Here is a 15,928-nt window from a genome sequence, read left to right as displayed (position 1 = left end):
CACATTGAGGCTCTCCGAGCGATGTAACTCAATTGTACGCCCTTAGACTCACTGATTGGCCATACCATCTATTTCCCCTGCATCTTGGCACTCAGCTCAGGGGCGGGATTGATAACCCTATACTCCATGCAGGTCGATGCGACGACACGGTCGGGGGAGCTGAAGATGTTTCATCGCCCATGTTAGGGCTGTGTGGGGGCTGTCTTCCCGAGATGCGAATATTACCTACCTATTGGAACAATTTTCCAGGGCCTTAGGATAGCCAGCCTCCACGTACTGCTGTTCATTCTTTGCGCGTCCTCGGCTTCTGCGACATTCAACCCGCAGCAAGCAAAGCATACAACAAACGGCCTGCGCCCAACCCCCAAAACCAATTTCCGATCGGCCGACATCTATCTGCAATACCCAGCCCAAAGACACTTGCGCCTGCGCATCATCCCACACTAAATATCTGCAGTTGATAAGGCGTAGCGCTTACGCGCCAAGTCCGCTAGGTCGCAGCTTCGAGGGAAAGGGCGTGGAGTCTGTGACGGCGATCGACTGATCATGAGGGCCGCCTTACGGGGCACCGTACGATGTTACTGGCCCAGCCGGGGGAAACCTGGTAGTAGTGGAAGGTGTGTGTGTAACCCTACAGGGCTCAGCGCAGCGCTGCGCAGCGCAGGACCCGTGGTGGGGCGGGATCTTGCCACTATGACTACGCTACGATGTACATCAGAGCTGAAGAGGGTTTGCTGCAGGCGGCGTGATTGGCCATATGTGGTAAGGCTTGCGCTAGCAGACAGGGGTACTTTAAGGCGGACCACGGTTCAGAGCTCGACAGTCTAGATAGTAGATAAGTAAGTAGCAAAATGTATGCATGCAATCAATTATCCGAATGATTCACGCGAATGCAACACGGACTTGCGTTCCGTCCCAGGCCGGTCGTCAGACCACGGTCGTACGACCACCACAGACGGAGGACCGCCAACTGGCGTCTACGGCAGGTGCAAGACCCAGATGATCGTCTGCCCACATTGTTACGGCCCGTCCGGCCTGCTGACCACCCTAATGTTACTGAGTCTTTCTAGCTCATCACGTCACAATTCCACTTCGCGTGCGATCGACCCTATTATGTCTTCGTCCACCGCAAGCTCTCCCCCAAAATTCATAAAGATTTTAGACACGACGACGAGAACTTTCAATCGATGCCTCAAAGGGAGACAAAATGGCACCGACTATCCCAATCCTAAGGAGACCCCGCTTGGTCAATCGACATATCCTGAACAATGTCCGGGCCATCGAGATGAGGGATACAGTCGGCGTTGAGCTCGTTGTGGCTTGTATCTTGGATGAAAGCCTGCACCTGTTCGGCTGAAGCGATTTGGGATAACCATCACTGTTTAATAATATTTCCGCATGGAAGGTCAGAAACATGAGGGAATTCCTTTCTCTTGAATAAATCTTCCACTTGATTACTAGAGATCTCTTCGTAGGGGCTGGCTCCTTGGAAAACCTCGTAAAGCGTTGACCCGAGTGCGAACAGATCCGTAGCAAACGTGGGAGGGTCTCTCCAATGCCGTGGGAGATATAATCGAGTTCCCTCCCCTTTCAACAGAGCGCTGCGGCGCCAGGAGAGAACCCAGTCATGGCTAAAAATGCATGCATTTATATGTGTAGTTGTAATAAAGCTATCTAGCTAGGGAATTACTAGATAGAGCTAAATAACATGAAAGAGGCAACATTCCATGGGAGATAAAGTAATGAGCGCGGCTTCTAACGCCTTTTTGGCCCATCTCCAAATAAGAGATTGAGATGAATGAAGCTGTCATCAGTGGATGGAGCTTCCATGTCAATGAACATGGCGTTGGTGAGTATAAAGGGAATAATGTCTGCGCCTTTACAAGCGCTGGCAATCACGGTGTGTTTCAGGACTCGAAGCCTTATACAGAGTCTGTGTGGGCGAGGCAGGTCTTAACTCTATCTTAGTCGTTGCGCTCGCATGCCCAGTGCAGGTCGTTGCTGCTGTAGGCTCTGTAGAGCTGGCGCGTGATAACGGTGTGAAGGTGTTCGCATGTTTTGGTGAGGGTGATGATGGTTCTTGGGGGCAGGACGTCTGCGATGGACAGGAGGATATCTGGGGGAAGAGATAGGAGAGACATATCGATAGTATGCAGTGAAATTTGGGCTAGGGGTTGGCTTGAAGTCTACAGCTTGAACGGCGGTCGACCCAACTTGTATGTAGATAGATGACTTTATATATGCACAACGCTCATACACGCCCTTCAAAGTGACCTAAGCTTCACGCGTTCTATCTACATTTACATAGCAACAAAAAGAACCCGTCAAGCAATCTAGCTTGCTCTTCCTTGTATATGTAATCAATAGGTCCACACATTAAAAACACCCCTTCTCTCTATCTAGAACTACCCCATCCCGTGCTTAGATACTCATCCAACGGCCCGTACTAAACAGGAAGCTCCTCTGCTTCTTTTACTGCAGCGAGCTCTCTACAATCTCCAGGTCGAGACTGTACAGAAACCATGTAAGAGTACGATGTATTTTCCAGGGGCGATTCTAGACTCTATTAGTATCATGGCAGAAGTCAATATGCTGGTCTGGTCATGCTATGTTTAGAAGATTTCTTTGTACTTTGGAAATATTGATCCTCTTCAGTGACTCTTTGGTGTCTACCATCGGATGTTTGTGAAGCCAGAGAATCGTGATAAAGCTACCTATCAAAATGAACTCTTGAGATTTCTGGATAGAGTTCTCATGATATATCTTGATGAAGCTGACGGAGGTGGAAAAACCACGAGGTACTGGAAGCATCCCACGTTGAAACTAAACCATTAAAGTACTCGAAAGTTATCCTTGCGCTTTACTTGTGAAGAATGTTCAATATATCAAGCGAATAACGCCGGCTCCTACCGCATTTAGCCTGGGAGCCTTGGAGCCTTGAGGCAGCAGCGACGGCCAAGGCAGCCAACACGGGCGGCTCCAAGCGCCAACAAGAGGCCCCGCCGCTGATTGGACCCTGGCCCCACGCTTTGTCTGGATCGCGTTTGCCCATAAATCCGTTTCTTCCGGCTTGAATTTGTGCCTGGAACTCTGATTTCCACCTCCTTTTCGCCGGCGACAAACAATCGCAATTGCAGTCGCAGCAATGAGCGGCGGAATCCAGTACTCGCACCTCGACGCCCGGGGCTCTGTGCTCTCGAGAGTCCACTATCAGAGCCAGAAGCCGCTAGGAATCGGTGGGTACATTGAGTTTCACTCTCTCTCCCGCGTTGATCGACGAGCCTGTTATTTCTAACAGTAACACAGTCGACCGCCCCATTGAGCCGCAAACCATAGCGCATTTTCTCACCTTCGCGCTCGGAGGCGCGGATCTCCCCAATGGGAAGAAGACATCCCTCGAGCTCCTCAAGGAGAGCGACATGGAGCTGCTGCACTCGTCTCCAGAGACAGATGACGACCCGCGACCGATCATCGCCCGCGTCACAGCGCGCATCGGCTCATTCGAGGATAGCGGGCGGCTCTGCATGGTGGGGAAGAACATCCACGCCGTAAAGAGCCGCGCGTGGGCGGGTATCGTCCCTCTCTCGGAACAGCGATGGAAAGAGAAAGGGCTGGATAAGCCGGAGAACTTCGACCTCGCAGCGCAGCATTTATCGTCGGTGATAGCTGCATTCGAGTACCTGAACACGCCCAAGATCATGGAGAACATGCGCGACACATTCAACCTCATCGCCGCGCACTGGGGCGAGTTCGACAGCATGATCCACGCACAGGATGCGTCCAGACGCGGGGTTAGCACGCGCAAACTCTGGACGGAGTTCATGGCCGCGCAATTCGAGATGATGACGGAGCGCGCGCACCGCTGGGTTCTCCTCCACGCGAACGCGCTGCGGCTCCCGCTACAGCAGCAGGTTCTAGCCCATCGACCGGAGAGTCTCCAGCAGTACGACCGTACGCAGTGGTGGATTACGGATCGGCTGCATATGCTCATGGAGCTTGTGTCGGTTGCCGATTTTACGATCCTCATGCCGATGGAAGGGTATGACGGGTATACGTCTGCACCCGTGCCATCGGAAATACCGGGCGCGCTGCGCTCGACGAAACTGGCTGAGCGCCGCGACGCGTATGGGAGGCGTTTAAAGGAGCTCTCTCGAAGAGCGCAGGCGGAGGCTGAAATTGAGCGGATGCAGCAGGCGGCGGGAACCTATCGCACGGCGGACCCAACGTCGATTGCGCGGACAAGCGTGATGCAGATTGAGTGTCAGAATCGCGTGCGCCGTGAGGTGCGCGGGGAGCCCGTCGAGCCGATTCCGAGAGAGCCGTGGATCGTGCAGGATCTCAGAAGGCTCGAGCGGCCGGATAACGAGCAGAAGGCGATTGGGTTTGTTATCTATCGCTTGACATATGGACAGAGTGAGGCGGAGTGGGCGGCGTTCCGAAAGAAGCTGGATGAGCATATGGCTGACTGGGGGAGGGGGCAGACCGGTTCCAGTGCTCTCAAACCATTTCTGAAACTGCACTGGAGAGATGGGAAAGAGCTGGGGATTCCTGAAGATGATATTGTCGCAGCGAGAAAGTGAGCATTCCTTATCCATCCAGATCAGGTATCCGCTAACCCTGGACACAGGCACTACGACGAGCACTACGAGGACCCCCTCCCAATAAACCTAGTCGACACCCCCGGAAAACGCGCCTTCCTCGTAATCGACACTGCCAGCTACGCCTCCTACACCGGAAACACCTACACCTCCGCCACCGACCTCGTGCTACCAGGCGACCACACCGGCTTCATTCTCGCCGTCGACGGCGACTACAACGAGGAAGAAGGCGGCGCCCACTACCGACCGGATGAGAGCCCAGGGTACATGGGCCACATGCGGATGCTGGGCAGTCTAATCTGGGGCGATTTGTACGCAATGCTCTCGTCGCAGTCTGCTATCCTAGAAGATCTCTGGCCGCTGGCGACTGAGCATCCGAATCAGGTTTATGTTGGGCCGACGGTTCCGTTGCAGATTAAGGGGTGGCGGATTCAGAATGGGATCCGGGGGATGCTCATGCGGACGGTGAGCGAGTATGCGAAGGCCAAGGTTGAGGGCCGCCCGTGGCCTTTATCCTCCGGGTCGACATCAACAACAGCTCCAGCTCCAGCTCCAGCCCCAACACCAGTATCACAACCAACCCGCCCAGCGCAACCACCCGGTCCGACCGCCCCACCCCCAGAAACAACGCCAGATCCAGCAAGAAACGCCTCTGCCCTCGAAAACGACTTGCGCACCTTTATGCTCTTCGGGTTCACGCGGTGGCTGCGCGACCGAGGGCAGCAGCGGGAGGCGATCATGGCGGAGGAATTGATGCGTGTTCCAGCCGGGCAGACGCCGGATCTGGATAATGTGCATCGGAGGATGGTCCTTGAGGGGGTTTTGGATGAGGATGATTTGCGGGATGCCGCGCGGCGGAGGGCCAATGGGGAGGATGGGGGTAGGAATAGGGATGGGAATGGGAGTGCCAATGGCAATGGCAATGGCAATGGAGACAGAAACGGAGATGGGAATGGGAATGGGAATGGGGATCCGCCTTTTGAGGGGTGCCCGACGCAGTAATTTCTGATGTACATTTCTTGATTGCATCATTCTGTATAGCAGCAGAATTTACCTTGATGCCATAATACCCTCGCACATCATTCTGATAAGCACACGCTCAACAATACAAAAGAAAAGAAGAAGAAAAAGCCTCAAATCAATTCCCCTCCAACGCCCTCAACTTGTCCTGCAACGCCGCAAAATTCCTCTTCATGGCATTCTTATTGAACTCCTCCCCGGTAACCATCGGATACTTCTTCATCGGCCCCTGGATTTGTGCATCCTTACATGGCTGGTTGAAAAACGCAATACTATACCGATCGCCAAAATAATCCCCCTCCTCCTCGGGGGCTTTCACACGATGAAACGTCGACTTGAATCGGTCGTCCGACCAGCTCATCAGCAGGTCGCCGATATTGCACACGATTTCTCCAGTCCGCGGTTCGACCTTCGTCCACTCGTCACCGATCCCGAACTCCGTCACGACTTCGCGGCCGGGACAGATTTCCAGCCCGCTCTGTCCCGAGCGCTGGAAGAGGAGGGTGAGAAAGTCCCAGTCTGCGTGTGCCCCTGCGCGATGGTACGTTTTGCCGTCGGATTCCCGCGGTGGGGGGAGGGCAAAGTAATGGAGGAGTCGCATGGTGGTCTGCGCATTTGCCCTGGAGACGTCATGGCATTCGACGAAGAACTCGTCGGGGAAGCCTAACCCGCGCGCAAAGCAGCGCATCAGCATCTCCGAGACCTGCTGCACTTTGTGCATAAACCCCAAACTCTGCTCCCGAAATCCCTCGATGTAACAGTCGTCCAACCAGACCTGCTCCATATTCTCGCCAAACTGCAGCTGGTAGCTCTCCTTTGTATCCGGGGCGCCGGTTGACGGCCGCACCTGCGAGTTCTTCTCCCAGCCGACGTTGTTGGGGTTCCAGGGGACGGTTGCTTTGATATCGTCGGGGAGGGCGAAAAAGCGTTCGGACAGGGCGAACATGGATTCGATTTCTTCGATGGAGATTCCGTGGTTTGTTAGGGTGAAGAAGCCGACGTTTTCGGAGGCGGAGATGAGTTCGGAGGTGATTTCGTCGATGCGCGTGGAGAAGGAGTGCAGGGAGATTTGGGGGATCGGGCGGGTTGTGTAGCGCGTTCGAGTCATTTTGCTGGTTGATCTGTCTTTTCTCTTTCTTGCCTCTATAGTATGGATTTGGAGAAGCGAGTGAGTGCGTGAGTGTATTGTAGATGGGTATGTTTTATACGAAGCCACTGCTGCTTATCTGTTGACCCCGCTCGGCCGTCACCGATAAAGAGCGACGTTGATAACGGCCGAGACCCCCCGATTGTTACACAAACATCATCCCACATCTCTCAATCCCACACAATCTCGGCCGATGAGTGCTGCACGGAAACGACTGGCCTGCGTCGAGTGCACGCGGCGTAAGATCCGCTGCGACAAGGTGGTTCCATGTCGCAATTGCACGAGACGGTGAGTTCTCTTATCAAAGCAGAGGGTTAAAGTGTCGCAGAAGAGGTGCTGATAAGCCAGAGGAACCACCTGCACGCGCGTCAAAGAGACCAAGCACGACTCGCTCGTCGAGCGACTACAAGCGCGCGTCCAGCAGCTCGAGGCAACGGTCCAGGATCTCAGCGAGCGGCGGTTATCCATCCCCCCAGACGATGTGATCGAGGTAGATGCCGACCCCGACTCGGAGATGGGCGATGCCGCAACGATCCTAGAGTTTCTTGCCTGGGGTCGACGCAAGAACCCTGATTATTGTGGCGATTTATCGCCTGGCGATGTGCCGGCCGAGGTGGAGGACGAGGATGGCCGTGGACATGGTCTGGGTCTAGGTTTGGGGCCCGATAGAGCCTCGGCCGAGGCATATCTTCGTCTTCTGTTACCGCGTCGACTGCTCCTCGAGCGACTGGTCTCCTTCCACTGCGAGCGCGTGCTATGGTACCACAATTCATTTGACGCAGAGAAATTCCATGATGAACTCCAGACCTTCTATCGCGTCGCCCAGGGCCAACCAGGCCATCCAACTGTTGACCCGCAATGGCTCGCCCTCCTCTTCGCCATCCTCACCGGCGCCCTCGCCTGCGCGCCTCGCAACCTCGCCCAAACATGGGGGTTCCCATCATGGGAACAAACCACCCTCGCCCAGCGCTGGTTCAAAGCCGTGACGACATGCCTGCATATTGCAGACTACACAGCCGTGCACTCGCACTACGCCCTCCAGGCCATCGGCACCCTGACCATGTCCGCGCACCTGCTGGGCTTCTCCAACAGCCTCTCCGTGCTCATTGCATCCGCCGCCCGGATCGGGCAGTGTCTGGGCCTACAACGCACGCGCGCACCAGCGGGCGCGTGGCGCCAACTCTGCATCCAGGATTGGTTCTCGATTCCATTTTTCGAGAGCTATGTCATTTCGAGACCGAGCCGGGGCGACATTGGTGCGGATGAGACGAGGAACGACGAACCCACAAGGGGTGCGTACTCGCACTTCTTCTACAAGGTCGCGGCGCTGCTCTCCTCACTGCACGACGGGATGCAAAACGCGCATACGCTCTACACGCGCTACGAGCAGGTCCTCGACCATGACCGGCAATTGAGGACGCTGGCTACGCAGGGCCTCCCGCGGTTTCTGCAGAATACGCCGATTCAGCCGGACTGGCCGTGCTACGTCCCCTGGGCGCGCCGGTGTCTTGCGATAAGCCTGTCTCACAAGGTGATTATGATCCACCGCAAGTTTCTAGCGCTCAGCTTTACGAATCCGGTCTTTGGGCGGACGAGGCGGACGTGCGTTGCTGCTGCGCGGACGATTATCAAGGAGCAAAAGGGGGTTAGGGACGATGCGGGCGGCGGGCCCGTGTTGTGGATTCAGCAGGCTTTTGGGGTTACGGCGAGTGTATGTATATATTCTTTCCTCCCCCTTCAACCTTTTTCTCATTACGTGACCTTGACTGATGGAACCAGATCATCCTCTGCCTCGATCTCTTCCACCGCCCCCGGACAGCCAATGACACCGAAGCAGCGCACCACCGCCAACTGATAAACGACGGGCTAGAGATGCTCGCCGACGGACCCTCGAATATGATAGCCAAGCGAGGAGTCGGGTTGCTCGAGGCCCTGCTCGCCCGTGAACCGCGGCAAGCGACGGATCTCGATCTTGCGGGGATTATCCGCGGGGTATGTGAGCAGACGGCATCGACTGCTTCGCCGGGGACAACTGTGATGGGGAGGGACAGTGATAGTGCGGAGTGGCCGCCGGCGGCCGAGTGGTCGACTATTAGGAGGGATGAGGTGGAGATGGAGGGTGATGGGTTTGCGGGGGGGTTGGGCTTGGGAATCGAGATGGGGGTGGGGATGGAGGGCCACGGTGGGCGTGAAGAGAGGGAGACGTTGGAGGATATCCTCTCGCTTGCGGCGAGTTATATTTAGCTCTTTCGGGGATATTTCTGGTGTTGGTAGAAGAAATGAAGTGCTCTTCACTGCGGCAGGTACTATAAGGCCCATGTCTTCATTGAGCGTGGCCAATAGTGGTGCGTGTCCACTGCACTTCCAAGACACTATGTAAATAGTGGACTATCGCATGAAACTGGCAAGAAGGAACATCTATAAATCTAGGGTTTGTTGAAGAAGGCGTAAAGGGCCGCCAACAAGCTCCATAAGAAAGACTCGCTCGCGAATCTCTTCGACCACAACCAACATCATTCTTCTTAACGGCTACACTATTACAAGTTCAATTCATTTCCATTTGATTTGATCTCTTTATTCCTTGCTGCAGTAGTTGGCCAGAAGCACCTGAAGCGCGAATGACCATGTCTGTGGGGGAACCCCGCATTCCTCAGCTGGGTATGCAAGAAAAGCACGCCACAGATACATTGTACCACCCAGCACCCAGTCAGCGAACGGGATTATTGGCTGCTGGTACCTAGATTTCGGCTTTTGACCATTCAGCTTTCCTCGTGTCTGCAGGCCTAGTGCTTCACACACACGCAGGGCCAATTGCGAATTGGCCAGCTGCTTTAGTGCGAGCCACGTCAGACCCAGCCAGCCACAGCAACCTGCGGAGGAGCAGCTTTCTCCTGTCCGATACAAAGACATATAATGCGGCGTCGTCCACCCTGAATTGTGTATACACCGGCTAACCTAGAATCACTGATCTCCTGACCTGCAGCATAATGGCCACCGAAACATCCAACGCCTTCGACAAGTTCCAACAACCCGAGTATCCCCCGGATGAGGCTCTCGTGCGCCGCCGGGTGGAGTTGGTACCAGTAGACTCGCTTGCTACTGCAAATGCCGCTCACACAAGGTCCGTCGACTCGAGTCCCTTCCCCCCAGAGGAAAAAAAGATATAAATGAAAGCAGCAACCGCGCAAAACTGACGCTAGAGCCACAGCACCCCCACACCTCCCCACAAGACCCTAAGTACCTGGGGAAACGACCCGATCCGAGCCTCCGCCAACATCTGGAGCGGCTCCGCCGAATACGGCCGGGAGATGCAGCACGGGGACAGCGTCGTCATCACCGTGCACAGCATCTGGTCGGCAAAGGGCCACCGCGGCAAGGGCGACAACAACAGCTTCAACCTGTGGAACGCGCGCGGCCAGATCGCGCTGCACCTCTCCTTCCGGCGGCACGACCAGTCGATCCGGATCAACGCATGGGGGTCGAGCAGCGGGTGGGGCGACGAGCTGTGGGCGGCGTTTCCGGAGAACCTCGTTGACGAAAAGACGCCATTGAACGTTGCAATCTCGTATTATTCGCCGGGGAGCTATGGGGTGCACTTTGGGGCGCTGGGGATGGGGGATGTGGAGGTTGACGCGTATGCGGCGCCGGATTCGTTTACGTATCGTGTTTCGGATACCAATGATGCGATGTTTGGGGAGAGCGTTGACACGGCCATGTATTACTGAGGGTGGTGTGGCGCGGTGTGGGTTTCATCTGAATCAACATCCGTATATCCATGCCCTTGGAGAGAATAATTCACATCAGCTCTCGCAGGTAGAGTGCGTAAGCCCTCGATTGTCCCAGACCAGCTATATCTACCTACCACCAGATGAGGGCGCCAAATCCTACTCGCTCACTCTTCAAGTACATCATCTAGCACCCGTGTGGTCCATTTGCGCCCAAGACACGAAACACGCCGTCATCTCCCTCTTGATGGACAAACGATTCACGTTGATTTGGTACACTCTATATGATTTTCTGTTCCATGTCCTCATGACATCCTCACTCCAAATCCGTAGCAAGCGCAAACTCCCTCGTCGCCTCCAGATCCTGATTAAACTTGTCCAACTTGGTCTCAATCCGCTGGATACAATCCGGCCCCAAGGGCAACCTCAAAACCTTACCTTTTAACGCCCCCGCCTCCCCCGTCCCCGTCACAACCTCAAACACCCTCTGCACAGCCTTGTTCGGATCCCCCCTTTGCTTCCCGGCGGCAGCCTCAAACTTCTGCAACGTAACATCCACGACACCTCCAACATACGCCTCCGAAAGCGGGGTTTGTGTCCTCTGCACGGCGCTGAGGAAATTCGTCCGGAACGCGCCCGGTTCAACGATGAGGACCGTGATGTTGAAGGCCGCGACCTCGCGCGAGAGAGCCTCGGATAGCCCCTCCAGTGCGAATTTCGAGGCGGCGTAGAGGCCACAGGTCGGTTGGGCGTCCTGCCCGGCTATACTGCTCAGGTTGACGATTGTGCTGTTCCCGCGGGCGCGGAGCGTGGGGAGGAATGCGCGGATGAGAGCGAGGGGGCCGAAGAAGTTTGTTTCCATTTGGAGGCGGACTTCCGAGTCTCTATTTGCGAGTTAGCCAGGTTCTTGGTTCATTGGTCGTAGATGGCGGGGCGTATCCATCCGCTGACACAATCTGATGTAACTTACCGCATATCCTCGACGGCGCCCAGCAGCGAGTACCCCGCGTTGTTGACGAGAATGTCCACCCCGCCGTAGATGGCGTTTGCCTTTTCCACGACGCCATTGATTGTTTCTGCTTTTGTAACGTCCAGCTCGAGGACTTGGCCGCCCTTGTTCTTGATCGCTGCGACGGCGTCAGCTGCTTTTGTGGCGTTTCGCACTGTTCCAATGACCTTGTGGCCGGCGGAGAGGGCGAGAAGGGCGAGGTCGAGGCCGAAGCCGGATGAGGCGCCCGTGATGAACCAGACTTGGGACATTTTGGTGGATTTCGTTGACGTAAGTGGGATGGTATGTCTTTGTGTCTTTTACTCCAATCTTTGGGGGCGAAAGGCCCTTTATACTCGTGGCAAGCTGGAGATAGCGGGCTTTAGTGGGGTCTAATTCCGTATACGCGCGTAAACGAGCTGATGGGGCGGCCGCACGGTCATCACGACTAAGCACTTCGTGGACTCGAACAGTCAGCTCTGTGGTGGTCCACTTCAATCTAAGCATTGTGACTCATTCCTAGCCGTCGGAAATCTGTCGATCAAAAGGTAGTCTCGAATCCGAGCATCGTCATAGCTTGGACGCTAGTTGCGCCCCCGGAAAGAGCTGCTTGTTGGAGAGGTGTATCAACTCCAAGGCAAGCATTACGGAATACTTGCGCAAGTGGGCAGTCGGTGATACATAGTCCACAGTATGTTTTGGTAAAGAAAACAAAAACCGAAACGGCTTTGGATTCGAATACATATACTCGTATGTAGGAAACCGAATACTGCCTAATCTGGTCTTTTTGTCTGTCGATCGCTGACCTGCGAAAGTATGCGAGTATGGGATCCCACCTTTGTGCACACATGTTCTGCCCAGATTGTGAATTACATGAGTGGACTTGCTGACTAGATACCTATTAATCTAGGGTATTATGACAAACCTACTAACTACTACTACACACCATCCTGCCAGGAGCGCAAGTTCACTAATACTCATAGATTTAACCTTAAACACTTTCTGGCGGACCAGTGGTTTATAGAAAATAGCCTGTGAATCTTTCTAGCTATTTAATGTCAGACAGTGGGACCACGCTAAAAGGATGTGCATTAGCTTCCCTTTCCTTCCCTTTTCAGTAGCAAATCCGCGTAGAGTATCAGCATATTCACTGCATTTATATAACCAATAGAGTCTCGCACCGCCTGTGCGTGTCCTGTACGGTTTTTACCTGAAGATTGCAGATCGCTTGCTGTAGTGGAGAAAGCAGAAGAATTTCCTGTTCTAACAGGACGAGGTGTTGGATGTGTATTTAAACCCTGAGATGGGGTAGCTCTGATAGAGAGGTTAGTGGGGAAGTACTATTCTACATGGATAAAGGATAAAGGAAGCTAGATTATTTGCCACGTTGTTTCTTTTGCCAGACACTTGGGGGGTGAATGCTGAATTTCTTTGAGGAATGTAAATGGATCACCATACATATAGAGAGCAATGTAATAAACCCGCTCCATCGCAACCAGAACTGCAAATTTCACACCATCCCTCCCGCAACATGCACACCACAAACATGTCCATCCTCACTCTCTCTCTCTCTCGAGCTCATCCTCCCCATCATAGACAACCTCCCTTCAAAGCAAGACCTCAACGTCCTCTCCCAACCTTGCAAACACTTGCACACCCTCCTAACGCCAATCCTATACAAATCTCACGTCATCTTGGCCCTTGTACTGGGCATGCAAACACAACTCCCCAACCACACTCAAAATCTGTCTCGCCCACACGGGGACGAAACCCCCAAACAGTGCCGATACAGCTTACACTTTCAACTCCCACTCGCCGTTCGGATCGCCACTCTGCATTGCAGCGTCCTATAAACACTGCGATGTCATGAAGGTTCTTCTCGAGTTGGGAGCCCAGGTGAACTTCCGCGATGACAACGGACGGACCCCGTCTCGCTCTCGTGCTCCAACACTCGGACTGGATATACCTCGTTTCCACACCGACAAAGATCCTACATCTCATATCCCTTCTTCTAGCGCACCGCAAACATTGACGCGGCGGATGGGTATTGGCGCACGCCGCTGATGAGCGCCGTTGAGGCGGGGAATGAGGCCTTTGTCCGGATATTGCTTGAGGCTGGAGCGGATGCGAGGAGGCGGGATCGGTTTGGGATGACTGCGGAGGATTATGGGGGGGGTGCGACGACGAGGATTGGGTATTGGGAGGAGTGGAGTGATCTATCTTTATTATGCTAATCCTAGCCACCTGAGCATCCTGGGTCAAGGCGGTTCAGGAGGGCCGCGCGAATGTGGGTATTAGTAGCGTCTATAGTAAGGTATCAACCAAAGGTATTTCTATTATCATTATTATTATTATTATCTCTTAGGTCAGCATATGTTCTCTAGGTGCTAATTCTAACCTAGTTCTACTCTTTCTCTAGTTGCTAGTAGTTTAGTTATAGGGCCCTATTACTGCTACTAGCTATAACTACGGCCCATGATCTAGCTGGGGACAGTAGGGGCGTGGTTTTAATCTAAGTTTACAGGGCTATAACTTCCTTGTGAAGTTTTTTATTCTATTTATATAAGACTCTCTAGCCGTGCTTAACTCACTCGAGCTTAGATTTAGTAGATTTAATAATTCTGGTTTAATAGTTAATGATATCTTTAAGCTCATGAATAAGCTTCCACACCTCTCTAGTAGTGATTTGGCTAGTACTCGCTCGGAACACCACAATTGCAATTGTCTTGCTGATGCAACCTCTCCCCGAGACTAAAAATGCAGTGCTGTTCCCGAAATGGGCTCCTCTTGGCCGGCGTCACCGCTTCAATACAGTCCCTGGTAGACAGTTACTATCTAAATTGGTCTGGACAGATAAAAGGTTCCACTTGGTCCCTTTCATTGCGCTCTCGCCACCCGCCACACGTCTGATTATAGTGACTGAGAAGAGAGCGGCCACACGCGATTGTTATGCCAATTCCAGAACGCGCGTCAAGGCGGGTAATATTTTTATTAAAAGGAGCCAATCTTTGGCAATGGAGTGCGAGCAAGAGTTAATATCATGCGCGAGAGACCATAAAATAGGTTGCTGCGCAATTTGGCATCATGGCGCCCTGCCTCCCAAGTTTCAGAAAGCGGCTTGCTTCGCGATGGGTTGATATATTCAATCGAAAGATATGGCGTGCCTAACGCATGCTGACCTTTGAAAGGATGCTGAACGTATCGAGACGGGGTTGGGTAGCCTAGCACAGACAAGAGCCAACGACGCAGACGCTGAACGGGTACGGGTGAACATGGGCAGGCGGTCGAAAAGAGTGAACTAAGGCCGTGAGTAACAATCCATACTCGACAATGCATGCATAGAGGACGTACAGCTTGACCATTGGGATAGTCCAAAGCCATAAAGCTGGGGAATGGGAGCAGTTGGGCAGTTCTCTTGCAGCCATGCGTATGTGCCAGCTTCACAGCGGACCTTCTCATCCGCGTTCCCTGGACAGCAATCATCGTCGATTCGATACGGTAAAGGAAACCGAATACTTATTTGCCTAGCGGGATCTCCTTGTAGTCCAGCAACGTCAACTCGGATGCAAACATTGAAGCTCCCATGGATCCATTCCTCCACGTCCGCAGCGTGGCATCTGTCTGTAGAAGCGAGACCGAGATGGTGGGCGGTGATGGACTGGATCAGCTTTCTATCTCGGTACAGATGGGTAAAGAATTGTATTTTCTGATCTCTGTAGCCCAGCTCATGGAGTATGTTGGCATCCTTGTCCTTGGCTGCGGCGTAGGTGATTTCACCACGAAGCAAGCGACGGGGTTTCAGCGTGCTAGATGCATCGATAACACATCCGAGCCCAGCCCTTGGCTTCCTTTAAAGCTAAGTAAGTTGACGCTGGCTTGAGGATGTCTCGCATCGCTCGTTTGACTTGGTGGGAAACAAGGATGGCTGGGCCTCTCCGACCGGCGGTCCCCTTTATTAGTCAAACACGCCAAACACATCTAAACCTTGTTGCCAACCCTGGCGAACTACGATCAATAATTGTGAGCCGGGCCGTCGATCTATGGGGAGGATCTGAAAACAACACTATTTAAGTACAGGAAGCAACTAAATCAAATAAGGAAAGAGGCGCTATCTAATATTATTGCTCCAATCGCTGTATCTCGTGAGACTCGAGGGGAATGTTCAGTGGAATGCTGAGAAGAATGGTTGTGCAAGGTCCGGAGCCAGGGGCTCCGGCCAACAATAATTAAAGGACCCCTGTGAGCGCTGTCGCTTTTGGTGGGAAAAAGAAAGTTGCATGGCCTGCGACCAGCTGACCAGTCAAATACCAGGTACGGCCATATATGGCAGCAATCCATGCTATAACAAATGCACGCCAAAGGCTGGCTTCAATACCGGCCACATGACGATTGCCCCTCTTTCATCCAACATCAGCTCAGCTGGAGCAGATACAGTGACCCCTACCCAATT

General features: G+C 53.6%; 9 protein-coding genes across 9 annotated transcripts; 6 read left to right on the top strand and 3 right to left on the bottom strand.

Moving 5' to 3' along the window:
* Positions 1 to 38: 38 nt before the first annotated feature.
* BJX68DRAFT_239396 (uncharacterized protein) lies at positions 39 to 560 on the bottom strand. Its single transcript, XM_071040530.1, has 2 exons — positions 230 to 560; positions 39 to 159 (listed from the first exon to the last, which is right to left on the bottom strand). The coding sequence occupies exons 1-2, from the start codon at positions 390 to 392 to the stop codon at positions 92 to 94; spliced, it is 231 nt and encodes a 76-aa protein (XP_070897789.1). The 5' UTR covers positions 393 to 560; the 3' UTR covers positions 39 to 91.
* A 355-nt stretch (positions 561 to 915) lies between these two features.
* On the top strand, positions 916 to 1,421 carry BJX68DRAFT_239395 (uncharacterized protein). Its single transcript, XM_071040529.1, has one exon. The coding sequence runs from the start codon at positions 1,000 to 1,002 to the stop codon at positions 1,306 to 1,308; it is 309 nt and encodes a 102-aa protein (XP_070897788.1). The 5' UTR covers positions 916 to 999; the 3' UTR covers positions 1,309 to 1,421.
* Positions 1,422 to 1,711: 290 nt separating this feature from the next.
* Positions 1,712 to 1,968, top strand: BJX68DRAFT_239394 (uncharacterized protein). Its single transcript, XM_071040528.1, has one exon. The coding sequence runs from the start codon at positions 1,799 to 1,801 to the stop codon at positions 1,955 to 1,957; it is 159 nt and encodes a 52-aa protein (XP_070897787.1). The 5' UTR covers positions 1,712 to 1,798; the 3' UTR covers positions 1,958 to 1,968.
* Positions 1,969 to 3,099: 1,131 nt separating this feature from the next.
* On the top strand, positions 3,100 to 5,610 carry BJX68DRAFT_239393 (uncharacterized protein). The gene is made up of 3 exons (XM_071040527.1): positions 3,100 to 3,236; positions 3,307 to 4,576; positions 4,628 to 5,610. Exons 1-3 carry the CDS (start codon positions 3,146 to 3,148, stop codon positions 5,598 to 5,600), a joined length of 2,334 nt encoding a protein of 777 aa, XP_070897786.1. The 5' UTR covers positions 3,100 to 3,145; the 3' UTR covers positions 5,601 to 5,610.
* A 1-nt stretch (position 5,611) lies between these two features.
* On the bottom strand, positions 5,612 to 6,847 carry BJX68DRAFT_239391 (uncharacterized protein). The gene has a single exon (XM_071040526.1). It carries the CDS (start codon positions 6,724 to 6,726, stop codon positions 5,737 to 5,739), a length of 990 nt encoding a protein of 329 aa, XP_070897785.1. The 5' UTR covers positions 6,727 to 6,847; the 3' UTR covers positions 5,612 to 5,736.
* An 84-nt stretch (positions 6,848 to 6,931) lies between these two features.
* On the top strand, positions 6,932 to 8,894 carry BJX68DRAFT_239389 (Zn(II)2Cys6 transcription factor). Its single transcript, XM_071040525.1, has 2 exons — positions 6,932 to 7,053; positions 7,114 to 8,894. The coding sequence occupies exons 1-2, from the start codon at positions 6,959 to 6,961 to the stop codon at positions 8,618 to 8,620; spliced, it is 1,602 nt and encodes a 533-aa protein (XP_070897784.1). The 5' UTR covers positions 6,932 to 6,958; the 3' UTR covers positions 8,621 to 8,894.
* An 816-nt stretch (positions 8,895 to 9,710) lies between these two features.
* On the top strand, positions 9,711 to 10,900 carry BJX68DRAFT_108414 (uncharacterized protein). Its single transcript, XM_071035877.1, has 2 exons — positions 9,711 to 9,886; positions 9,974 to 10,900. The coding sequence occupies exons 1-2, from the start codon at positions 9,753 to 9,755 to the stop codon at positions 10,488 to 10,490; spliced, it is 651 nt and encodes a 216-aa protein (XP_070897783.1). The 5' UTR covers positions 9,711 to 9,752; the 3' UTR covers positions 10,491 to 10,900.
* BJX68DRAFT_108411 (putative short chain oxidoreductase/dehydrogenase) lies at positions 10,649 to 11,792 on the bottom strand. Its single transcript, XM_071035876.1, has 2 exons — positions 11,461 to 11,792; positions 10,649 to 11,374 (listed from the first exon to the last, which is right to left on the bottom strand). Exons 1-2 carry the CDS (start codon positions 11,748 to 11,750, stop codon positions 10,807 to 10,809), a joined length of 858 nt encoding a protein of 285 aa, XP_070897782.1. The 5' UTR covers positions 11,751 to 11,792; the 3' UTR covers positions 10,649 to 10,806.
* A 3,308-nt stretch (positions 11,793 to 15,100) lies between these two features.
* Positions 15,101 to 15,383, top strand: BJX68DRAFT_239385 (uncharacterized protein). Its single transcript, XM_071040524.1, has one exon. It carries the CDS (start codon positions 15,119 to 15,121, stop codon positions 15,356 to 15,358), a length of 240 nt encoding a protein of 79 aa, XP_070897781.1. The 5' UTR covers positions 15,101 to 15,118; the 3' UTR covers positions 15,359 to 15,383.
* Positions 15,384 to 15,928: the final 545 nt, after the last annotated feature.

Source organism: Aspergillus pseudodeflectus (assembly GCF_044049435.1).
Source record: "Aspergillus pseudodeflectus strain CBS 756.74 chromosome Unknown BJX68scaffold_28, whole genome shotgun sequence".
Lineage (NCBI taxonomy): Eukaryota > Fungi > Ascomycota > Eurotiomycetes > Eurotiales > Aspergillaceae > Aspergillus > Aspergillus pseudodeflectus.
This window is presented reverse-complemented; position numbering and strand designations above follow the sequence as displayed.